Source organism: Hydractinia symbiolongicarpus, chromosome 9 (assembly GCF_029227915.1).
Source record: "Hydractinia symbiolongicarpus strain clone_291-10 chromosome 9, HSymV2.1, whole genome shotgun sequence".
NCBI classification, from domain to species: Eukaryota; Metazoa; Cnidaria; class Hydrozoa; order Anthoathecata; family Hydractiniidae; genus Hydractinia; species Hydractinia symbiolongicarpus.
The window spans coordinates 26,139,328-26,165,198 of NC_079883.1; the positions used below are offsets into that span (position 1 = coordinate 26,139,328).

The following is a 25,871-nucleotide window of genomic DNA, read 5'->3' on the forward strand; positions in this document are numbered from 1 at the left end:
CTTCACTCAATAGAAATGTAGCTTCAGCGCCATTATTGATAAATACCAATGATTACTTCTCTGGGAGTTACGCGTATGCTGAGAATTTAAATTTTATACAATGTGAAAACTAATATAATAATAATATTTGATTAGTTTTCACATTGTATAAAATTTAGATTTTTATTTTATTTTCTTGTAACATTTTTTCTATAAATTCATAACTACACTGTACGACTGTTATATTGAAAATAACAGAAGTTGCGGCAATAGTTTTAATAAAAAAATGTGCCAATAAATTTGTCGTTACTTCACACAAAAGTAGAAAAAGTATCTAAAATTGAGAATAGTATATTTAGGTCATTGATTAGGACAAAGTATAGGCTTACAGGAAGTGCAACATTATCAGATTTGGTCAGCATACTTATCTGCAACAACTGCTAAAGGATGTTAACCTTTTGAGGCTAGGTCAATATTTTATGATTTTCAAATTGAAAGTAAAAATTTTCACAAGTTATTTAAAGTTAATCACTGTTTTAGCTAGTTAATTGATGTTGTCTCAATCCTTGGTACAAAGAGAAAGAACTTTAAAAAGCCAGATAGCTAGTTAGATAGCTTTAACAAACATATATAAGGCAAATGAAAGGAAAAATTAGACAACAAGATTTAAGTTTCCTTCAAATGTTTTAACTTAGAGTACCTAACCCAAAATATATCTTAATCCTTCTAGCCGCTTTTGTCTTTAAGTATGTATATACTGGACTAAAAACAGCAAAGTTTGTAACAAATATAAAGTTAAACGTCCTAAAGCAAACCTTTCTGTGGTTTTCGCTGGTCTTCCTGTCTTGTGTTTTTTTCGTAACAAAGTGTATATGACGTCATGCAGTTTTGGGTGATCTCCACCACAAGGTTTCAATTGAGATAAAATTAAAAAATGACTATATAAATTTAAGCACAACGCTGGAAACTTGTTCTCAACACTAAACTGGGACAGCAAGACAAATTTCAAAGCAAAATCCACACAACAAGCACATGCTGCATCTAACAAAGGTCAGGAGGGAAGGTCCGTGTAATGGTCACTGCAACAACTTGCCCTTTTATGAATGCTCTAGGCTTCTAGAAAATTCACCAGCTCCGACTCCAACAATCCCTTATTCCCAAAGTTAGTAAGAGATATTTAAATATATTGCTTCTTTGTTACTGTCCCTCCCACTTTCCTGTGGTGGAGAATCAAATTCAAAGAAGTAGCCTGGAAGGTTTTTGAATCAACCGTAAGCGGCAGTTTATACTGCAGTATAGCTACGGAACAGCAAAATTTACATAAGTTCTGAGCCAACTTTATATTACAGCCTTTTTAATTATAAAAAATGCTGTCATCTCATAGTTCAATGGAAACCATTACCTCTATTATGATGATGGAATTGAGAAACTCCCACCACAAACTGTGACATAAGTAATTTTTAGTTAATCCATGGTTGGTTTTTGGTGATCAATAGGCAGTGCAACCATTCCCTTAAAAAATACATAAAAGGTTATATACCTATTGACCATACTAGTGAAGAATTATAGAATTCTGATGTTTTACTGTAGCTATAATGAACAGTCGAAAAAAAGTTTAAAAAAGTTTGAAAACTTTAAAATTAAATATATATAAGTAAACATGAAAAACTCAATTATTGATGTTAAACTTAAAAATATTTTTGTTTGATGATGCTGAAAGAGGCTGATAAAATAGCATCAAATAGAATAATGTACGTCTGTCTGTCTGTCACGCAAAATGGTAGCTTAGCTGCGCAATAGCGAGAAGCACGCAATTCATTGGATTTTCCACGGGCTAACGACTAGTATAGTTAAAATAGTGTACAGAATTTCCCGATTCCTTTACTTTGTGGGTTTTTGTAATATAAACCATCCCCATCATTCAATAGAGAATTTGATGGTGTGTCCAGTTTATCACTAATTTCCTTTCAAGACCTTGAAATTTATTAAGCCTAGGGAAATAATTTATTTATTTTTTTAATGACGGTAATAATTCTATGTTGTAAACTTAATAGATGAGTTTCAATGGTTACGTTTTTACAGGATTCTTGCGCATGTGCAGAAAAATCAGAAAAATCGACAGGCAAAAAAATGAAGACCTTAGGTGAAGAAAGTCAAATTATGATTAAAAACTTGTGGTTACTAGAATCTTTTGACTGGTGAATGATCTAAATCTAAACTACATGCCAGCTATATTCTAATTTCAAGATTAAAAGATGCCTCTATCTTAAAATAAAGTTTTTAGGCTGGGCTGGTCCATGGTTAATATAAAGTGTTTGCTTTGCTATTATAATATTTTTTAAGTATTTAAATTCTCAAATGGAGTAGAATTGAGTGCAAAAATAATCTTTTTTGGAATAATAAAAAAACAATGTAACAAATTTTTTATCTTTTTTTTTTATCTCAGATGATTCTTAAAAGGATGCTGGACTTTGTTGCTGTAACTGAAGCAACCACCGCAACAAGCAAAAAAATGTAATTGAAAAGAGACATATTCAAACTGGTCAGCAAAAGAAAGGTTTAATATCAGTAAATATGCCGCGAAAAATGGCCATGCTGACAGTGCGAAAGTATAACAGTGCAAGAAAAAGGTTGCATGAAAGTACCGTCCCAAGGCTTTGCAAAGCATACAAAGAGGAGTTACAGGAGTGTGAAAAAGAGAAACTTGAACTTAAACAGGAACTGTCACTAATGCTTAAAGGAAGACCATTACTGTTAGGTTCATTTGATGCTATGGTACAAAAGTATTTGTGTGCCTATAGAAGTTGCAGTGCTCCAATTAATTTGGTAATTGTATTATTAGTTGCAAAGGTGCTGTTTGCAAGGAACCCACAATTGAACCTCAATCATATTGATATTGACTCGTCTTCTTGGACAAAAAGCCTTTTTCGCTGAATGGGACTTTCAAGGAGAATGAAAACAACAGGAAAAGTGGAAATACCAGATGGCCCAGAAAAAGAAGCCAAGCTATTGTTTTTACACAAAATCACATCGATTGTAGAAGAACACAACATTCCCACAAGCCTTATTATGAATTTGGATCAGACACTGCTTAAGTATGTTCCTGTGTTGCATCATATCATGGCCAAGAAAGAACCAAAATCCGTATTAATTGCCGGTAGTTCAGACATTGCATTGCATAACAGAAACATTTGTAATCACGCTGAATTGAAAATTTCTTCCAATACAATTGATATACATTTGTAAAACCAAACAAAGTTTTCCGCGTTTCAAATTCCCTGAATTATTCTCATTAAGTTTCAATCCAAGGCACTTCTGCAACACTGAAGAATCAGTTAAATCACCAATGAAGTTATCATACCTTACGTGGAGAGAGAAAAAAAGAAGTTGGACAACGCAAGCCAATCAACCCTTCTGATCTTGGACGTGTTTAGGGGTCAACTTACGGAGGAAGTTGCAGATCTACTTCAAGCAAACAAAATCTTTTTTGTTAATGTTCCTAACAACATAACCCAGATCTTTCACCCTCTGGACCTCACTGTAAATGGCCACTGAATTCGCTGAATGGTTTGTGTAGCAGTTTGACAAACAACTAACCTTGAAAAGACAGTCAAGGATATAGAGCTCCAATTTCGACTGACAGAGATGAAACCAATACAAGCAAAATGGACCACTGAATTTTACAACCACATGTCAACCGCAAAAGGGATTGCTGTTGTTGTCAATGGTTGCAAACGATCTGGAAATTCTTGACTCTGTCAGTAATGGTTCAGCATCTCTCCCATCAACCAATCCATTCCAGGAAATTGCCCCACTTCCAGAAGCCGAATCAAAAAATAATGGCTCAATTTTACCATTAAAGGCAAACCAAGATTTTATAAGCACCCCCCATGAAGGTAACAGTTATAATTCTGAGTGGGGATTTGATGAGGACGATTTGGATCGAAACACCTTTGATTTTATATTTGATGATGGCAACAACTAAAATTTGGTATAGACTTTGTATTATATACTAGTTTGTAATAATGTATAATATTTTGTAATGAAAACTGAAAATGCGACTAAAAAGTACGCACTTATCTTTGAGGCCCGGCAAATTAAATTCTCACCAAAATTAAATTTTTTTTTTGTAATCTGCCAAATTAAATTCCCACCAAATTTAAATTTTTTTGCCTTCCGCCAAATAAAATTCCTGCCAAATTTTGTTCCCTCAAAAATTTCTTCCTGCCAAAATTCGTTACCCTAAGGTAAAAGAAATTTGAAATGATTTTTTAGAAATTGTTTTTTAAAAATTGTTTTAAAATCATACGGAGAAATCATATATCAAATTAAATATTATATAAATTGAAACAATTATTTTTAAAACGATCATGGAGACGACCCCTAATCATTATTATAGGCTGTTAGATTTATATTCATTTAAATTTGCTAATGTATTTTGTGTTTTATGCAATGTATTGTAGTATTTTGTAATGTGTAATAGTGACTGTATTACTGCAAATTGTTGGAATTATATATGAAAAGTAAATATAAGAAATTATTAACAACTAACAAAGAAATATTTTGTTGCTAAACATGTGTTATTATACAATATTTGTCAAAAACAGACTCAGAAGCAAATAATTTTATATAAATAGCCATAAATGCAAAGTGCACATATTCTTACCCACCTTTTATCTGATAGACTTTTTTCAAGAACTAATAGTTCTGTTAAAAAAAGTTCAAAAATTAGAGAAAGTCAATTGATAATGACTTGTATAGATAAAGAGGAAATATCCATAGCGATACAACTACTCATTTGCTTCAAATTAATGCCTGAATCTTTATACATAATGTTATACACAAATTTAATGATTGCTGAAAGTGTAAAACTTCTGTAGTTCTTATATTTTGAAAAATTGTACAATGCTTATAATTTTTAGGAAAATGGAAAGCTTTACCCAATTAACACAAAATCTTGAAGAGAGAATTATGATATTTGATGGTGGCATGGGAACAATGATACAAGGTTACAAGTTTGAAGAAGAAGATTTTAGAGGTACTATAGTACTACTTGTTAAGCTATTCACTATCCCTACATAGTTAAACCCCCCTCCCTTTTATAAAGGGGGGGGGGGGGTTGTCTTTCTGAAATTTTACAAAAATAGGAGGGGTATTCCCAAAGCAAAATGAAAGGTTGTAAAAAGAATGGAGTTGCTCTGTATTCCACAGCAAATTATTACTTTTTAGATTACATACTTCAACAAAGACAGATCATTTAATTTAGCCTTGAAACAGCAATTTCCCATTTTTTGTATTGTTTTAGTTTGCAGCCAGTTTCTATTTTTTTCTTTTAAAAGTTACATCCTATTTATTCATTAATATTAACGTTTCTGCCTGTCAAAACGTATTGTTCTACGGGCCCGACTGACCCTAATTTTCATGAAAACAGAAAAATAATAATATCAAGTAAAAAAGTTTTAAAGAAGAAAAAAAGGGGGAAAAAAGTTCTCATCCCATCTCGTAAAAGTATAATGAGCATAGAAGATAATCAATGATGTTATTTTTTGTTGGTTGAATGTCAACAAAGTGAATCAATAACGTTACTTTACTTAGGACCACTGTTGTTAAGGCCACTGGAAGTTGATTCTTTGTTCATGATATTTTGTTGCGATAAAACTAAAATGTGCAATGCGCTAATTTTGTAATCACAAAAATAGTTATACGTGGTTAAACAGAAGTTTTTAAATTTTTTTGTGATTTATAACAAAAATTAGCTTTCGATAAAATAGTTATAATACAAGCGAAAAACAAGACAGATTATTGTCGTAACACCCTCCTTCGTTATGATTAATATATGTTTAAAATTACGCTAGCTAAACTGTAATACAGTTGATACCATTTAGGAAAAGTAATTAAAACAAGATAGAATACGCTTGTCCATTACACCCTCATCCATTATGAATTTTAAAAAAAAATGATTTTACTGCTGCGAAAGAATTTAAATATTCTCAACTGAACAACCATAGTCCGAAAAAGAATTCGCACTTAAATTTAGATTTTCCTGCGCAAAAGACTGCGCAAAAAACATTAAAAGAAAACTAAAATTGTTTGTTTTATTATTTTAAGTAGGAGAAGAATAACTTGCTGTATAAGTTTTGAAACAGGCAAGTATAACTTGCTCTATATATTTCAAAACAGCACAAGAATAATTCTTGCTGTATAACTTTTAAAACAACACAAGAAAAATTCTTGCTGCATAACTTTTAAGTATTTTTATCTTTTCACCTTTAGTTACATATTTTTAGTGAGACAAATTATTATTATTTTTCTTCGCAACTAAAAAATATAAACTGCATGCGTTATGCAAAAATACATAGAAAAAAACCGTTGTCGTAGCACCCTCCTCCGTTGTTAATTTTATTATATTTAGTGTTGTTCCAACCATACATTCTCGATAAAATTATTTTTGTTTCGCTGACCAACCGGCCGTATGCTACTATCGACTTTTGCCCGTAGAACAACTAGTTAAATTGGAGTCGCCTTAGAAAAAATCATTTGAAGTTGATAATTGTTAAAATATTTAATAAACCCAGTAAACCAATCTTGTAAGAATTTTTAAAATTGGCCATGTTAGAAAATTACAGAGACTTATATATGCATTAGAGATCTTACTGAAAGTTCTAATAAATCCAGGTATTTTGTCAAATGTAGTGGCTATGAAAGACAAACAAAGTATAGAAAAAATGGTATTAGCAAGAGCACAATTTAATCTGCTAGAACTTTTTTTCACTATTAATATGTTGTAACTGTTTAACCCCATCCTTTTTGGTATAGGTCCAATAGATTTTTTAACAACAACAAAAGTGCTCTTTGATATCTTGGATATGAGTTCAAATTAATAGGGTGTTTGCATTACATATTCATTACTGGATGAAGATAATAGCTTGACTTCGAAATAATCTGGGAGTTATACTGTTAAAATAAGAAGAGCGGTGTTCCCAATAATAGGGGAGTTGCTTTAAAAATAGGGGGCATCTTACCCCTCTGCCAAAAATGCCCTAGCACTTTTTTAAGAGGCAAAAAATACCTACTGGCATCAGAGTAATCTAACTACGTTATGTTAACTCGTTACAGAGTTCAATACCTTAGCAATTGGGTCTTTGGAACTTTGTCGTTCTCCTACCTTTCTAAGCAACAAAGACACCAAAATTATTTAGAATAACGTGGGTACTTTTTTATACTCATGTTCTTACTTACCTTTTCTTAGTGTAGCGGATATTGTCAGTTCCCAAATTAATATTAGAGCGTTCTCACTAATCATCATGATGACAATGATCATGATGATGCAACGGTATTGTTATTCTTGTGTCAACTCATATTACCTTCACTCTGTGGCATCACAACATGTTCATCTGAATTTCTTAGAAAATTTAAAATGGTTTGCCTTGGCTGAACCTACGGAACCAACCATTGCCCATTAAATAAAAAGAAGGAGTTCCGAAATTGGTGAATGTCTTTTGTCCCAGAACTTTGCTTTTTTGAAGTTTCTCTTTCTCCCTTTCGTATTTATTCTGTAAAGTTACTGAAGGCTGCTTCAGCTGTATCACCTGAAAGTTTAAACAAATGATAAAATAGTCATCATTAATTGTAAGAATCAAATCAAATAACTTTCACTACCATCTTCCTGTGCAACATTTTTGTGACATTCGCCCCAGCCAGTTTTTTTTTTTTATTGAAGGTGTATACACTGCATTTTTCTTGTGTTTTCATTTGCGTCTTAACCAGTCTATAGACTTAATGAAAAAAAACACTAGTATTTGTTGCTGATGTTTCAGATGCTTCATTAATCTGTATGTATTAAATAAGTGCATAACTTTTGGTTTGTTTGCTTGTATACTAATTTCAAGAACATCAAAGGCAATATCAGGTTGTGATTGATTTGCCACCAAGTTGATTTGTCAAACAGCAGCTTTGAACAATTGATGTTCATTTTCATTTAATTTTTTTTTTGAAGGTCTTTTACTATCAATTGGGATTTCAGTTATTGATTTGTAAAAATTTGCGATCTAGTGTTTTTGTTGAACATTAAGTCCAATATATTTGAAGCAACCTGCGTCCTCCTTACTAAATTTAAAAACTGAGCCTGCGTATATAAAAATCATCCACATAAATCAGTAACAATCCTTGTTAACCTTTTATTTCTTTTTTGTAGAATAGAGCAAGATTGTCTTTTATTCGGAAACTCTTTAACAACATTTTGATACCAATTTCGAGTTGCATTATTAAGTCTATTAAACCACTTTATTAAGCTTCCAGAAAACATTTTCGATTACCATGTTCTTGAGAAGGAGGAGGAAAACTTCTTGTTCTATTTGCTTTCCTTGCAGAAATGCAGATTTTATATTTAAGGTTTTGCACAGCCGTAAAAACATTGATGCTAGTGCCAGTAGCATTTTTACGGTACTTCAATCAGCTGTTGGTGACTTCACTTGACTTATCCTTTCTTCTTCAAATCCCTTGTCACCAATCTTGGTTTAACTTGGTAATTTCCGCCTATATGTTTCTCAGTGATGGCCAAAGTTATTGATATCGTTCTTTGTCCTTCTATGGGTATTTCTGAATATAATCAAATTCTTTCCACAGTTCTAGTTCCTTTCTCTTTGCTGCTAAGACATCTAGATTATTATGACAATTAACTTTTGCCAAAATGACACTTGTTTGCTCGTCCCAGGCCTCCTAATTTTTTACTTATGACCCCATAACTTAGGATCTGAATGTTGGTTTCAATCAATTTTTGTGAGTAAACATATAGGGTCTATACAAGGTTACCAAAATTTATTAGCAAATTATTGAGAACTTTGTTGTTTTCACTGCAGCAAATATAACTATACTGAAAGCAACGATTACACTCACACATAATACGTACAGAATGCGAAGAATGTGTACAAGCTTTGCGCAATTTAAGTTTGCATCTTGTCACATCCAGTAAAATGTTACTCTTAAGGAAAATTGTTTAGCGTAATTAACTCGCGTCTAAGACAATTTGCCCAAAATAGGGTTGAAAGCCATAAGCCAAATAACATGAAAACTGGTAGAAAAATTGATATTATCTTTCATCTAAGTAACTACGGCCTGCGTTGATCTTTCTCATAAACTCATCTGTTTCAGAACTAATTAATAACTAGCTGAATACCCGTGGGGGAATCCACTGAATCTCTCATTAAACCGATGTAAGGGATACCAAACAAAAACATACAACACAGTAATATGAATCTTTAAAAGTCACAATTTGTATTATTCTAGTTTATAACCACTAGAACAAAACGTCCAAAAATATAAATATGTGCAGCAATAAAAAAATAACAATAAAAGAGAAAAAAACCCTGGGATTGAAGTTGCTCACAATCTGCGTTATATTTGTACCCGCTGAAGCAGAACGCTTAAAAATATAAGCATGTCCAGCAACAAATAAAAATGCAAAAAGTTTAACAAAATCGAAGGTGGCTAACAAATCTGTTAAAACTATATACTTGCTTTGTCATACCCGAAATATAAAAGGGAAAATGGTATACCAGACATTAGAAAAAATCGATAAGTCACACAAATAAGGTTATTGCAAAGTTTCCACAACGTACAGATTCTAATGCATCATACCAAATTAGCTATTAAGTCTATTGCATATAGCAACCTTCCCAATGCGCAAACGTGCAGTGCATGATAACAATGCAGTGTTTTCGAATTGAAGAATCGAATATTATTTTAAACGGTAACGTAACAAATGTAAACATTGATTTAACTTTGTTTACATTAAGGTTTATTATAACGACATCAACCACTTCGTAGCGTTAAAAACAGTAACAACGAAAAAATACTTTCTACATTTTATATAAACTCTTCTCTATTATATACACGCTGTATTTTATAAGAATAGTGTTTGTTTTTTTCGTTTCGGCCTTCATGTTCTTAGCTTTCCCTGGTGTACTTGCCCATTGTTTTGGAGAGAAAAAAGTTCAGTCATACAAATTTTTATATCAAAAGAAACAACCAAGCTTAGACATTCTTAGGATATTCTGACCCATTGTTTAGAGTATATTCTTACAAAAAATGTTAAATATGTTCAGGCTAAAGACAAAACATATTTAACTTTATATTAAAGGGAAAGTTTAGCTGGAAGCGTGTAAACGGCTTAAAAACGTCGCTTTACATTTTAGATTCTTATAAAAATTGTGTCAAAAGAAAACGCATTTAAGACTCAACAAGGAACTAAAAATTTAAAGGAAAAGCTGAGCTCTGAAAGTTAAAACGGTTAAAAAAAAACGTTACACACCTAAACTTATCTCTTTACCAGATAAACTAAACAACACACCTGCCTTTTTTTGGCTTTCTCAGTTAGCTAGCGTCTCTGGATAAAAGACCAATCAGTTTTTTACTTCAATTATTAAACTTCGCTTCATCCCAAAGAAAACAAATTAAAATGTATAGCTAGCTACAATTGTCTGATACATTTCTAATCAGTTCTCTTTTCGACGTTATATTATCGTACGTTTTTCTTCTTTATAACAAATATTTCTGGCAACAACATAAACTTTTTTATTCTCGCTCGACATCAACAGTCGCTCTACAATGACAACAGTTTTGTTATTTACTTCTTAGATTCGAATTATCATTCGAATTCGATAGTTTTTTTAAAAGAAAGCAACTTCGGTCCCAGAACACAAAAAAGATAGAAGAAACAAATAAGCTTTAATCTAACCTCGTGATGAGTAAACCTTGTTTGAAATAACTTTTTTCAGGATTACTTTGAAAAAGAGACAACTTTCTTCGCTTCGGTTTTCATTTTTCAGTTAATAAACTTTGTTTCCGTGAGATACGGCGCGCACATGGTAAACCGGGGGTAAAATTTAATTATTCTATCTTAAACGACCAGCGGGGCTTTTACAACAAAATAACAAATAAACCATTTGAAATTAAAATAAAAATTAGTTTTAATGAGTAAGGAAAAAGAGTTTTATTTAAAAAAAAAAATAAGAAAAGAGAATTAAATATTTATATAGTAACCCCCTGATTTGCGTTTTCTTTAACTTGGTAAATTTTAGCGTAACGCCACGTCGTAAGAAAATGACCTGTGATTTGTGTGACGTGGCCTCACCGTGCGCACACACACACAAGGCGTATTAATATATAGATGATTACGTCATTGGAAAACTTACACCTCAATATCTTCTTGACCACTGTAAATAATACACAATTCTATACATTATTCTAGATCAGGATGCTCTACACAATAGAAGGAGTTGAACATTTAAAAAAAATTGTGTGGAATATCATATGGGATCTGGAATAAACAGGGGGAGAGAAAATTAACAAATAAGAGGGAGGGAGACATGAAGATTTCTATTAAAAGCTTTTATAATGGTTTGAAATTTTGCTCATTGTATGTATATACCATCGGAAAGAAAGGTTCCATTTTGAGAGCTAAACGAAAGATAAAACATGAAGGAAGTATTACATAAAATTACTTGTGTTCGTTCGTTACCAGCTTTTCTTAGATTTTGTTTATTAGTTTTTTTCTATTTTTTTTACAAAATGGAAGACAATAGACACTCGAATGTCAGTTATTTTTGAAAAAATCTGATCTGCCCAAATATGGCAGATTTGTGTGCAAAATGAGCAAAAAATGTGGTTCTTACTACATTTCTCAGGATTTGATCTTTATTTTTATCTGATGTTCTGCTTGATGACAAGTAACAATAGATCCTCAAATTAGATAAAGTCATTTTTCTGAGAAAAAATTTAATCAGTGCATAATTGCCGGATTTATGTTCAAAATGAGCAAAAGTGGTCTTGAAATATGGTTTTTATAGCATTTCTCAGGATTGGATCATTTGTTTATTCTGGTTATGTGCACAAAGATAGAGAATGTAACAAAGCAGTTTGTGAGAATTTTTTTCCGGCCAAATAATGGCGGATTGGTGGGCAAAATGGTTTTTATTTTTACAAGTTCTTGAACCATTATTTTTTAGGTGAAGAATACATAAATCACCCAAAGAATTTAAAAGGAAATAATGACTTCTTGAGCTTTACTCAACCTGATGCTATCTATCAAATACACAAGGTTTGAATGCACATAAAACAATCTTGATAAAATTTAATCAGGCTTTTATTGTTAGTTTTAGTTTATATACATTTAAGATGGTGGAAATCCCCTAGGCCACCATAGATTTTGATCATGTTTTTATAATCACTCTCTTTTCTCATTCAAATTTTTTTTCTATAATTGTGGCAGAGCAAAATGACTTTAAAACTTACACTAATTTACTAGGAAAGTTTACTAATTAGAGTATGTTCTCCATAATATGGTTAAGTCTTGGGTTATGGTTAAATCTATTGTTACATAATTTAATTTAATTTGTCTATAAAAAAACAATTAGTGTAACTAAAAATTTTGGTGTGATCATGCGATCCTGGCTGTTGGCAAAAGCTAACTACATCGATATGTTGAAATAATTTTTTTTTTATTATACACACTGCTCACTCTCAATAACCCAGACATTTATTTTTTTATTCATAGGATTACTTGGAAGCGGGTGCAGATTTCATTGAGACAAACACATTTAGTGGGACGTCTGTTGCTCAGGCTGATTATGGCACGCAACATCTTGTAAGTCTGGCTAGGTTATTTTTTAATGTGAAAATATATATTTCGTAATCAGTATGTACAAAACTTTTTTTAGGTTTATGAAATGAATAAAACTTCTGCCCAACTTGCTCGTAAGGCAGCTGATGATGTCACAAAAGCCACAGGTAATTTTTTCTTATTAAGAAAAAAGTGTAAGAGATATTTATACACTGTAGATGGTAACTGAGAGATTTTAATGTTTTTTTCAAATAATTATATCTGCCACAGAGTCGCTGTTTTGGCATTTCAGGGTTCTCAAATTATGCTTTTGACATTGCACCCTTTCTTGGCCTGTTGAATTTTAAGTATACACTCTTTTTACTCCAGTTGCGTCAAGATAGTTTGTATAGTCTCGGTGCAAAATAAACTTTTGGTGCAGAAATTTAAAATGTGTGTATTTAAAAATAATAAAACGGTTCTAGGTATACAGAGGTTTGTAGCTGGTGCAATGGGGCCAACAAATCGAACGCTTTCAATATCACCTTCAGTGGAAAATCCTGGTTACCGTAATATCAGTAAGTTTAATAACGGTTTTACACTCTGTTTGATTAACAGTATAGTTATTACTGGTTTAGTGACTAATTTTGAAACAAAACCAAAAAATTTTTGTGAATCAAAATTTTAATTTTGTTTATAGCATTTGATGAGTTAGTTGAAGCATACACGGAACAAGCAACAGCACTCTTAGATGGCAATGTTGATGTATTATTGGTGGAAACTATATTCGATACTGCTAACGCGAAAGTAAGTATACGATATAGGCATATGGTTAAGAAATTCTCTGAGCTAATAGTATTCACCAAAATAATTTCTTGTCCTAGGCTGCATTGTTTGCCATTGAAACCCTTTTTGAAAAACACTACAAAAGAGTTCCAGTTTTTGTAAGTAATAAATTTCTTGATTAGTTGATATTTTCTTTAGTGTAGTGTGTAGTTTGTCGTTTTTTTCGTTTGATGCTTTTACAAGTGATGTTTTTAATTAGGTATCAGGCACTATTGTTGATAAAAGTGGTCGCACATTGTCTGGTCAAACAACCGAAGCATTTGTTATAAGTGTGCAACATACAAAGCCATTGTGGTGAGTTATTTTAGAAGCAGTTCATTTAAATTAACCTTGAAAAACAATTGCCCATTTTTTGTATTGTTTTAAATATTTCTTTCTTTTAAATGTTACATCCTATTTATTCATTATATATACCTAAATTCATGTTTCTGTCTTTCAAAGCCTACTAGACTTTTCTATGCATTAGAGATCTGGAAAGAACTTTTATAGCTATCACATTTGGTGGCTATGAAAGGCAAAAAAGTAGACGAATAGAATTAGCAAGAACAAAATTTAATTTACTCTCAAGAAGGGTGCGGTTCCTAATAATAAGACGGTTGTTTAAAAAATAAGGGGGTTATGACCCCTCTGCATCATCATCATCATCATCATCATTCTTGGTTTAACGTCCGTTTTCCATGCTAGCATGGGTTGGACGGGGTATATTAATGACCCTCTTCCAATCTGATCTAGACTGTGTTAGATCTAAACTCAACTTCCTCTCTATCAAGTCTGTCCCTATAACCTCCTGCCAAGTCTTTCTCGGTCTGCCTCTGGGCTTTGCCCCAGGAACTATCAAGTCTCTACACTTTCTTACCCAATTATCCTCCTCCATTCTTTCCAAGTGCCCCAGCCAATTCAATCTTCTTATCTGGATAAAATCTTTAATTCTACAGAGACTTAGCCTGCTTCTTAGCTCATCCGAACTCTTTCTGTCTCTCAGACTGGCATTACACATCCACCTAACCATTCTCATATCATTCCTTTCTAAACGGTCAAGATCTTCCTGCTTCATTGCCCATGTCTCACTACCGTACAACATAACACTTCTTACACAGGCCTCATACAACCTACCTTTTACCTCAATTGACAGGACTCTGCTAGTCAATAAAGGAAGTAACTCTCTAAACTTTTTCCAAGCAGAACCTATCCTGCAAGTAACACTTCTTCCAACACCCCCTTCACTGCCCAACATATCACCTAAGTAACAGAAGTTCTTAACTATCTCTAACGAGCCACTGTTGTACATCATTAAAGCTGGAAATACTTCATTCTCTATAATCTCACCTTTGCAATGCTTGCATACAAACTGTATGCCAGCTCTTAACCTTCCACTAATACTACTGCACTTCTTATGTACCCAATGCTTGCAAGTCTGACAAAAAATTGAGTTACTACCAACCCCTTTCCTGCAAACTCCACAAGGCCACTTTCCAACTACAAGGTCACACTTGGCTGCAATGCTACTTATCATGACTTTAGACTTTGCTGTGTTTACCTTCAGCCCTTTCTCTTCTAGTCCTTTCTTCCACTTCTCAAACTTTTCAACTAATTCTTCCATCGACTCGCTATGAGAACCAAATCATCTGCATACAATAACTCCCATGGGCAACCTGTTCTGAACTCCATCGACAGCGCTTCTAAGACTAAAATAAACAACAAAGGACTAAGTACAGAACCCTGATGTACACCAACATTTACACTAAATTCATCACTAAGTGAATCGTTAATCCTGACACGACTTCTAGCATTGCTGTACATAGACTGAACCATCGTAACTAGCCACTCATCCACACCTAATTTGCTCATAGCCCACCAAATAACTTTACGTGGCACTCTATCAAAAGCTTTCTCTAAATCTACAAAGGCAAAATAGAGATTCTTTCTCTTTCCTAAATACTTTTCCTGAAGCTGTCTGAGTAAAAATATTGCATCTGTAGTGCCACGCCCTGGAACAAAACCAAATCGCATCTTATCTATATCAATTCTTTCTCTAAGTAACTTATCAATCACTCTTTCAATAACTTTCATTACTTGATCAACCAACTTCAAACCTCTATAGTTACCCCTTTCTAATGCATCACCCTTGCCCTTGAAACAATTCACTATTACACTCGACTGCCACTCACTCGGAATAGCACCATCCTTTATAATCTGGTTAGCAAGACTTGTAATAAGCTCAACTCCAATATATCCAGATGCTTTTACCATCTCTGCAACAATACCTGATACTCCCGCAGCCTTGCCAATCTTCATTTTCCTAATAGCCTCCACTACCCATTCTGTCTTGATCTGCATGGCTGGCCCTTCTACGACATCATCATTAGACAAATTATCCTCGTCCCAATCAAACTCAGTGTTAAGCAACCTCTGATAATGATTCTTCCAAGCTACCCTTTTCTCCTCCTCTGTGCTAGCCAAAACACCTTCATCATTACGTATACACTTCTCACCTACAATATCTTGATTAGTCTTCTTCATTTGCTTTGCTATCTTGAATACCTCATTGCGCTGGTCTTCCCTTCTTAACACATCTGCAAATCTGTTTCTCTCTGCTTCTGATTTTGCCTTATGCACTGCTGTACGAGCCCGACGCTTAGCTTCTAAGTAAATATTTCTACTACCAACTATTTATATTTACTACCAACTATTTATATATTTTGCCAACTATTTATATTTATATTTTTATTTTGAAAGAAAAATTACATTTCTTTAGTATTGGGTTGAATTGTGCATTAGGAGCAGAAGATATGAGACCGTTTATTGAGAGAATTGGATTAAGTTATGAAGGCTATGTTTTATGTTACCCAAATGCAGGTTGGTTTTTACTCTGCAAGATTTCAGAATTACTGATTTGGATGTTGCTAAAACGAAAAACAATATTTTTAGGTTTACCAAATGCTTTTGGTGACTATGATGAGTCTCCTGAATCTATGGCAGAAAAAATTAGGGTAAGCGTATTGATCATGAACTGAGAGGTAGCATAACAACAAGATTACGTCTAATTTAGTTTCACAATATCACATACAGGTATTTGCAGAAGATGGGTTATTGAATATTGTTGGTGGATGTTGTGGTACTCGGCCTTCACATATCCGGTGTGTAAAATATTAGCAAAACTTCCAACGTTACTTTAGTAATTGATTTTAAAAGATTTAAAATTCGAATATATTTAGAGCCATCGCAGAAGCTGTAAAGAATTGCAAACCAAGGATAGCACCACGCAATACAAATCAGAACGCAATGCTTTTGTCAGGTAGGTCTGTTGCTACATGAAGGAACATTTCAACAAATCTTAAAGTAGCATTTTCTCAAGGATCTTTTAAGATGTGACTTTCACAAGCTTATTCTTATGAAACTTTAACCTCGGTTTTCTTGTTGATCACTACATATATTTGTTTTGACTAACATTGCAATTGTTTGCACATTACAGCTGTCAAATTATTGCGAGATTGTGACACAAGTAATGACAATCATTTGTAGGACTTGAACCAAAATACATCACTCCTGATTCAATTTTTGTTAATATTGGAGAAAGGTGTAATGTAGCAGGATCAAGAAAATTTTGTAACTTGATCAAGAACAACAAATTTGAGGTTAGTAACATGTTGTTATTTTTCGTGGGTAGTATATAAGATATTCTGTACCCATCAGGTTCTTTTTAGGATGCACTTGCAGTTGCAAAGATTCAAGTTGAATCAGGAGCACAGATTCTAGACATAAACATGGATGAAGGAATGTTAGATGGAGAAAAATGCATGGCATTGTTTTGTAATTTGATTTCAACAGAACCAGACATTGCAAGGGTGTGTATAAATACTTGTCTTTTTTACCGTTACTACTGTCACTTTTTTATTGGTTTATCACATTGCAACGGGATTATGTGTAACATTTTGGTTTATTTTCAGGTACCTTTGTGTATTGACTCATCAAAGTTTGAAGTCATAGAAGCTGGTTTAAAATGCTCACAGGGAAAATGCATTGTTAACAGTATCAGTTTAAAAAATGGTGAAAAAGACTTTATAGAAAAGGCTGTACTGATTAAAAAGTATGGCGCAGCGGTTGTAGTAATGGCGTTTGATGAAGATGAACAGGTGAGAAAAAAGACTTATTGTGTATTTGTAGCTTCCTATTATGCCTTAAATGACTCTTTATATTGGGACAAAGAACATTTTGCATCAAAAAATAGGTATAGCTACTAACACTTATGTATGTTTCATTAGGTATGGTAGCCTATTATTATGTAAATTAGAAAACGTTTCCACTAATATTGACTATGTGAGATTGCTCCTGTTAACCTGTAATGTTTTCAGGCAACGCCTAGGACATACACATTTTACAATCAACTTTTAATTATGACTATTATGACGAATTATAAATTTGAAATTCAGCCCTGTGTAAGGGAATATAAACCACTTGAAACAGTGTTTTAAATATAGGCTCATTTAAAATTTACTATTATTAAAAAAATGTGTGTAATCTTGATTTCAAGCACCTTTACAACAGTTGTTGATGAATAAAAACTAGTACAAAACAAACTTCCATTTAAAAGAAGCTGCATTTGTTTGAAAATAATAATGTATTATTTGTGGTAGTTAATCTCTAGTTATTTCTAACTGCATCTTTACAGCAAATGATATGTTTGTATTTATGTTTGAGTTCATGGCGACACTCACTTTAAGAGAATATGAATTTTGAATTGTATTTCGTAGTTTTTGGGAACAAAGGACTCTGAATGAAAAATAATTGCTCAAACTTTCTAGGCTGCCGATTTACAAAGAAAAGTTGAGATTTGTGAGCGATCGTATAACATTCTTGTGGATCGAGTTAACTTGAATCCTAACGATATCATATTTGATCCAAACATTTTGACAATAGCGACTGGTATGGAAGAGCACAACGAGTATGGCATCCATTTTATAAAAGCGATATCGGAAATCAAGGTTATCTTTTTTGCTCTTCTTTTTTTCTCTCGAATTGTGCATACTTTTATGTGGCAATGTCTTCTGTACTATTTGTTTGCTACTAAGTCAAATTCTTTGCTTTTTTATTTTTAGGCAAAATGTCCAAATGTCAGAATAAGTGGTGGATTATCAAATCTGTCATTCTCATTTCGTGGTGTTGAAGTAGTTCGAGAAGCTATTCATACAGTGTTCTTGTACCATGCGATCAAAGTAATGTCCATTTTTTTGCTAAGTTACTCTATATTACACATTTTTCATGTAACTATTTTTTAGACTGGGTCGAAAAAATTTCATCTGCGAGTTGATTTTAGCCTGTCAACCTGAGCCAACACAACTAACCGGAATCATATGAACATTTCTTAAGTTACTTCATGTTTTGGAGGACAACGAAATGTACAATATAAGGGTTTATTTTTCAGGCTGGTCTTGATATGGCTATAGTGAATGCAGGTGCCATTCCACAATATGATGAAATTCCTTCAGATCTTTTAAAATTGTGCGAAGATTTAATTTGGAACAAGTCACCAAATGCAACAGAAAAAATGTTGGTGTTCGCTCAGGTAGGAAAACTTAAATGAATGCTTAACTCATTGTTTCAAACCCCGTCGTGAAATATTAGCATACTGTTTAGTCTGTTGGCAAGTCCACTGCAAAGCAAATCATCGATGAAGAAGCATGGAGAAAAGATGATGTGATAAAAAGACTTGAATACGCTTTGATCAAGGTTTGCGTGCTCCTTAGTTTTTGTTGTATTTTTTATTATTTTTCTAAACATTTATCCAGCATGACAACTTCAGTTTCAGTTGGTATTGCAATCATTAATGGAATTACAAAGTGGTCCTAGTGCATTGAAAGTGTTGAGGTGCATGTGTCATGAAAATCACGTCTGGGTTTCTTTTTCGTACTGATTGATCGTGCTACGCACAAGCATATCGATATACATTGTTATCTATACATAAATACATGTCTATTTTACATGTAAAATCTGCAAAATAAAAAAACTAGGTAGTAAAAGAGAAAAAAAGAAAATATAATTGGATTTTGAAAATGATTTTGGATGTTAGCAAAACAAAACTTTTGAAAACAAAGCCCTCTTATATTTTTTCTTCGTCTGGCTCACTGTCCGTCTGTCACGCTCTCTGTCTGTCTGTCACACTATTTGTCTGCCTGTCTGTCTGTCACTATCTGCTTGTGTCTTACATTGTCTGTCTGCCTGACTGTCAAACTGTCTTTTACACTGTCCGTTCGTTTGTCTGTCACATTGTCTGTCACATTGTCTGTCACATTGTCTGTCTGTCTGTAACATGCAAATGTGATTTTATTGTCTAAAATTTTCTATGACGACGGCTATTTTTAAACCAATTACCTTTTGCATTTATATTTTTTGCCTATTTTTTTTCAGGGAATTGATAAGTATGTGATTGAAGATGTGGAAGAAGCACGACTAATGACAGACCATTTTCCAAGACCGCTAAATATTATTGAGGGTCCGTTGATGAGTGTAAGAACTAAGTGTTATGTGAAAAAAATGTTAATTTTTACTCAGTGTATACAACCCTCTATGCAATAATTTTGAATGTTACAGGGTATGTCTGTAGTCGGAGATAGATTTGGAGCAGGAAAGATGTTCTTACCTCAGGTAGGCAAAAACGATGCATGTTTTTTTAGGGCGGAGGGTGAGGTCGGGGTGTTGGTTGTTGGTTGGGAGTGTATGTCATAGGTTTTTTTTACCTTTGTTCCACTGTTTGATTTCAGGAAAATTGTAACTTCAAAATTCACATTTTATTAAAGACTTGTCTTGTAGGTGATCAAATCTGCTCGTGTTATGAAAAAGGCAGTCGGTTATTTGGTGCCATTTATGGAAGCAGAAAAACGAGGATCCTCGGTTGAACATTTTGTAAGTTTGGATTACATATTATTTTTCTTTCCAACAGTGATGCACGCACAAAGCAAATCATTTAGAGTTGTGCACAGAACTTAAACACCTTAAAACGAATATGTTTGCAGGATAACCATTTAGAAAACTACAAACAGTAATTTCTTCTTTTTATGTATTATATTTGCACAATTCACTTGTCATTGTTCACTTGTCATTGTTCACCTGTCATTGTTCACTTGTCATTGTTCACTTGTCATTGTGCACTTGTCATTGTTCACCTGTCATTGTTCACTTGTCATTGTTCACCTGTCAGTGTTCACCTGTCAGTGTTCACCTGTCAGTGTTCACCTGGCAGTGTTCACCTGGCAGTGTTCACCTGGCAGTGTTCAACTTGTCATTGTTCATCTGTCACTGTTCACTTGTGATTGTTAACAACAAAGTTAGGACTTAGAGTCCTAATAATCTAGAAATCTTGCGATACATTTACCTACAAAAAAGGAGATAGGTTTGTTTTGTTGCTTACAGAATGTTTGGCTTCTTTTTTAGAGTTGATATAAGTGTTCTTTCATCCTTTTATAGAGTTCTTATAATGGTACGATTGTTCTTGCCACAGTAAAAGGTGACGTCCATGATATTGGTAAAAATATAGTCGGTGTTGTACTGGGTTGTAACAACTTCAGGTAAACTGACACTGAAAAATCAGGGATTGAAATTTTAAAACCTCTTTTAAAAATTCTTTACCTTTTTCTTTCAACAGAAATCCTTATCACTAACATATTTTGCCATCATCGACTTCATAGGCTGATAGAAGGTTACTTCTAAGAAAAATATAAGGCTCTCCTAACGTGAGAATACTGCTGTCAGGCTTGGGTTTAGTAAATCAATCTGGGTTTATGCTTTGTAAGTCTTTGCTTTGTGTAAGTCTTTTTTCTAAAGTTGCAACCACTACATATATATTACTGGAAATTTTAAAAAGAAAAGGGAGATCTCTAAAATTACTGAGTTATTAAGAATATTCAATAATTTCTAAGGCTGGAAATATATCCACTCACAACTCCCCCTTCGTTCAGAGTTATAGATTTGGGTGTTATGACTCCATGTGAGAGAATTCTTCAAACAGCAATCGAGGAGAAAGCAGACTTCATTGGATTGTCAGGACTCATCACACCATCACTTGATGAAATGATTCATGTTGCAAAAGAAATGGAACGAAAAGGATTTAAAATCCCACTCCTGATTGGTGGAGCTACAACATCAAGGTTGCAATTTCGTACAAACGTGTAGATACACGGCATTGAAAAATGTCTTTCGCATTGGAAGTGACGTGTTTATTTGTTTGTAGGACACATACCGCTGTGAAGATAGCTCCAAGATATAGTAACACAACAATTCATGTGCTGGACGCATCAAAGAGTGTAGTAGTGGTGGGTTTTTTACGTCGCAGAATATTTTTAGTTAATAAATATTAATATTACTTAGTTGGTCATTCATGTCATTGTTTAGGCGCAAGCTTTGTTGGAGAAGGATACTCGTACTGAGTTAATCGAAGAAATCGATGAAGAATATGAAGAAATTCGTGAGGATTATTTCGATTCTCTAAAGGTTAGTTTGAACTGCATTCACAAAAACGATAATGAAATAATTTTTAGGTAAACATTGAAGTGAACAAGGTTTTCCTATCTATGTTTGAAAGCTTCAAGCTGAAAAAAACAAGTTGTTTTTTTTTAATTAGGATCGGAAATATGTTGATTTGGAAACAGCTCGTCAAAGAAAGTTGAAACTGGATTGGTCAACATTTAAGCCAGGTAATCTAGACTTTCAAACATAACTTTAATTCTTATAGTGTGTAAATGGCTCAAGTGTTACAAAATGCCTCGGCAAATGTTTTTCTATTATAGTGAAACCTACTTTCGTTGGGAATAAAGTTTTTAAAGACTTTGATATCAAAAAGATAGCTGGCTACATTGATTGGAAACCGTTTTTTGATGTGTGGCAATTGCGTGGTAAATATCCTAACCGTGGGTTTCCAAAAATATTTAAGGATGCTACCGTGGGTAAGCCCTTTGTTCAATTTTTCATGTTTTTTTTTCGCTTCGAATATTTTTACAATAAACCCATAAGAACGAATTTTTTCAGGCTTTATATATGTTTATATAGATGAATCTTCCGTTTATATAGGTGGGTTAAACACATTTATGTGTCCTTTCTTAACAGAGAATGTTTTCTTGTGTATTCTGTGATACTGATATGGGCCAACTCCCTAGTATGTACAACAGTTCGTTTGCTAAATACGAGATTTTACGCTGTAATTTATTAACTTGAATACGAAGTAATAGCAAAAGTTTTATTAAAATTATTTGAAAAACTTACATTTAACTACGCATTTCAAATAAGGCATTCCAAAAGAGTAATGTATATGGTATGTTTAGTATACTGTAAGGAGTATTATTTTAGAAAAGCGAAACTTTTTCTTTGTATCAGTTTGTGTAAACGGCTGACTTTTCTATTATACCTTGTTTACCCTTTCCATGTTTGACTTGGAATTAGTAAGGACGATTTGACTGCATGAAAAAATGAATGGATGGCGGTCGTCGATGATATATGCACTATCTAGCAACATTTGTCCCCCGGTATATTTAAAAGATTAGAAATTGTCTAGAGTTTAAAGTACTGAGTGTGTACTAATCAATATGTTGTCCCCCCCTCCCCTATCCCCTCCTCCCCTCCGTTATCTCCCCATCATTGATTGCTGCTTTATTATAATAAGTTCTTACAAGATTTAGTTTCAGCTTGTTTGAGGGAACTTGTTATTATAGTTATAGTCCACTCTGATAAGTGTTGATATTGGTAAATTGCGTATCTCTATAATAATAGCCGTCGTCTGTCTGTCTCTGCGCGGACCCCCCGCTAAGTTAGAGAATAATGTTACGGAAACACGAATATCAAATGCGATATATTTTTATCCACTTTGTTGCGACGGGTAAAAGTATAGTGCGAGCAAACCCGTGGATTTTTCCACAAAAAACTAACTGAATGATGAGATCGTCAGTTGATTGCTACTGTCGTCGGAGTTTCGGCCTTGTCCTAGCACTAGTAGTTGTTGTAGTTGTTCATAAAGTGTCATAGGGGGAGGTAGGGTATTTGTTTAGGTTATGGGAGTGTTTGACACGTCGGTATCTGGCCATTTATTTTTCATGAAATCCGGAGAAAGCTGTAACTCTAGGAAATTGCTTTTAGGAGCGGAAGCGCAGCGAGTGTTTAACGACGCACAAGCTATGCTAAATGACATTATTACAAACAACTCTTTGCAAGCGGTGGGTGAGGTGTCCTTCTATCCTGCGAATAGCGTGGAAGATGATATACATTTATTTAAAACGACGGATGGCACGAAGAATCATGTTGCTACTTTGTATGGACTGAGACAACAGGTAAGCAATTTTTTTGTAGTGACTGGTTTAACTGTTAAAACAAGATATCGATTTTGAACCTTCATATCACATCGTCTGTCAAGGAAGTTGATCAAAATGAAATCTTTATTTTCCGATGTTAAATAGGGTTTGTTTTGCATTAGGCATCTGTCAAATAAGTACAGAAACGAGTCTAGTTTAGCCTGAAACAGCATATTGACATCTCAAATATCTCTTATCATCAGCTTATTGGTCGTTTTACTCGTACCTTACGTAAACAACAACAACTCCTTTACAATGCACATTATTGTTATTTTCAAAATTTGACCCTTTTGTATGTAACGTATTTCCCTTCATTAGTTATGTTTTTTTTAATACAGGCTGAGAAAGATTCAAACAAAGAGACACCATACGTTTGTTTGTCAGACTTTGTAGCGCCCTTAGAAACGGGCGTAAATGATTATATTGGTATGTTTGTGGTCTCCTGTCATGGCGCAGAAGAACTTTCCGAAAGGTAGAGAAAACAAAGTTTATTCTTAATTATTTTATATGTTAAAAAAGTACCTCATTATTTGAACGTTGGTTTAGTTACAAATCTTCTTTCGACGATTACAATTCCATCATGGTGAAAGCAATCGCCGATAGGTTAGCTGAGGTACATACCATTACTTGTTCCTAAAGTAATCATTCCGATGTTTTTCCTTGCGTGCAGTTATTTAATTACCTCAATTGTTTTTGTTTAGGCGTTCGCTGAGTTGCTTCATGAAATGGTTCGCACAGAATTATGGGGCTACTGTTCGGACGAGAATATGACGTCATCCGACCTTCACAAAATAAAATATCAGGTTTTTTATTTACTTAATATTCTTGCACGCAATTTTTCCAAGCTAGGTATGTTCTTATATTTAACCTTTAAATTATGGCGTATTGTACACAATTAAGAGGCTGTTTATATCAGAGGCGGGACGGTACGATTTATCAAATCACGTAACAATTTCGTCTCGGCTAAGCGTGATCCTGCTTAGGCTAAGTGGGATCCCTGCTCTTTCCTGTGATAGCACCCATATTCTGATGTCGGGCCAACATCTAGTACACGATTATTTTAAAATGACCTTGCCTGTTCGTTACCAGCTTTTGCACAATGACAGGGAACAATAGACCCTCGAGTGTGACGAAGTTAAGTTTTAAAAAAAACTCTTATCGGCTTAAAAATGGCGAATTTATGCGCCAAATGAGCAAAAACGATTCTAAAATATGGTTCTGGATATTTCATTAGTTTATTCAGATTTTTCCACAAAGATAGGGAACAAAGTGTTAGGAGAATTTTTTTCGGCCTAATAATGGCGGATTCGTGGGTACATAAGTTCAAAAATACGGATTTTTGAACTTTTCTGAGCATTGGATTATTATTTCTTTCTAATATTTTAAATCCAGGTAGGGTCACTGATGTTTCGCTTGTTTTTTAGGGCATAAGACCAGCTCCAGGCTATCCCAGTCAGCCTGATCATTTAGAAAAACTGACCATGTGGTCTATAATGGAAGCGAAGGAGCTTACGTCTGTAACGTTGACAGAATCTCTTGCAATGGACCCTGCATCCTCCGTGTCTGGTCTGTATTTTGCAAACCCAAAATCATTCTATTTCGCTACTGGTAAAATATGCAAAGATCAGGTCTGGATTTCTTTTACTTGTACAACCGAGTCCTGATTGTAGAAACGTGTGTTTCGATAAACCACACGTTTTTTCTTTTATAAGAATATGCTTTATAAGAATATCAGCCTAGGTCTATTGTTTAGAGCAATAGAGAAATAAGAATAATGACCAGAAGTTTGGTATTTTGATATAGAAAAGCGTGTTTATATATGTAACTGTTCTTAATAACCTCTCTTTTTTCAGGTTGAAGACTATGCCCGAAGAAAGAAGAAACCAGTCTCTGAAATTGAGACCTGGTTGTCACCTGTTCTAGCCTACGATCGAGATGCTTTATGACGTTAGATTTAGCTAGATAAATATATTTAAATATAAAACAGAAATTAATATTGTCTTGCTTTTCATATTTTCGCGCAATTACTCCTCGAAAATCTTTTTTTAGAGTCATACTCCGTTATACTCCGAGTTATCACTGCCACAGAAACTTTTCCTTACATGCGGAAAGAAATT

General features: G+C 33.7%; 1 protein-coding gene and 1 long non-coding RNA gene across 3 annotated transcripts; one reads left to right on the plus strand and one right to left on the minus strand.

Moving 5' to 3' along the window:
* The first annotated feature begins 931 nt into the window (after nucleotides 1–931).
* Nucleotides 932–25,744, plus strand: LOC130657972 (methionine synthase-like). Of its 2 annotated transcripts, none has more exons than XM_057460981.1 (35): nucleotides 932–1,029; nucleotides 4,902–5,017; nucleotides 11,985–12,076; nucleotides 12,533–12,622; nucleotides 12,696–12,765; nucleotides 13,063–13,155; nucleotides 13,278–13,384; nucleotides 13,462–13,521; nucleotides 13,623–13,717; nucleotides 16,179–16,279; nucleotides 16,352–16,413; nucleotides 16,493–16,560; nucleotides 16,639–16,718; nucleotides 16,946–17,058; nucleotides 17,128–17,268; nucleotides 17,371–17,556; nucleotides 18,226–18,405; nucleotides 18,520–18,636; nucleotides 18,846–18,986; nucleotides 19,058–19,150; nucleotides 19,829–19,927; nucleotides 20,012–20,065; nucleotides 20,231–20,323; nucleotides 20,885–20,985; nucleotides 21,376–21,564; nucleotides 21,648–21,729; nucleotides 21,809–21,907; nucleotides 22,038–22,110; nucleotides 22,204–22,359; nucleotides 23,543–23,733; nucleotides 24,093–24,226; nucleotides 24,301–24,367; nucleotides 24,456–24,557; nucleotides 25,179–25,382; nucleotides 25,608–25,744. In XM_057460981.1, exons 2-35 carry the CDS (start codon nucleotides 4,906–4,908, stop codon nucleotides 25,698–25,700), a joined length of 3,738 nt encoding a protein of 1,245 aa, XP_057316964.1. In that variant the 5' UTR covers nucleotides 932–1,029; nucleotides 4,902–4,905; the 3' UTR covers nucleotides 25,701–25,744. The 2 variants fall into 2 exon arrangements, with proteins under 2 accessions (XP_057316964.1, XP_057316963.1); XM_057460980.1 differs by having other exon boundaries at nucleotides 997–1,141.
* Nucleotides 9,230–11,236, minus strand: LOC130657973 (uncharacterized). Its single transcript, XR_008985249.1, has 2 exons — nucleotides 10,715–11,236; nucleotides 9,230–10,579 (listed from the first exon to the last, which is right to left on the minus strand). It is a non-coding gene; the product is annotated as an uncharacterized LOC130657973 (long non-coding RNA).
* Nucleotides 25,745–25,871: the final 127 nt, after the last annotated feature.

Coding starts and splice junctions, on each gene's coding strand:
- LOC130657972 (XM_057460981.1), top strand. CDS start 4,906: ATGGAAAGCTTTACCCAATTAACACAAAATCTTGAAGAGAGAATTATG. Junction 5,018..11,984: donor TGAAGAAGAAGATTTTAGAG/GTACTATAGTAC, acceptor ATTATTTTTTAG/GTGAAGAATACATAAATCAC. Junction 20,066..20,230: donor GAAAGATGTTCTTACCTCAG/GTAGGCAAAAAC, acceptor CTTGTCTTGTAG/GTGATCAAATCTGCTCGTGT.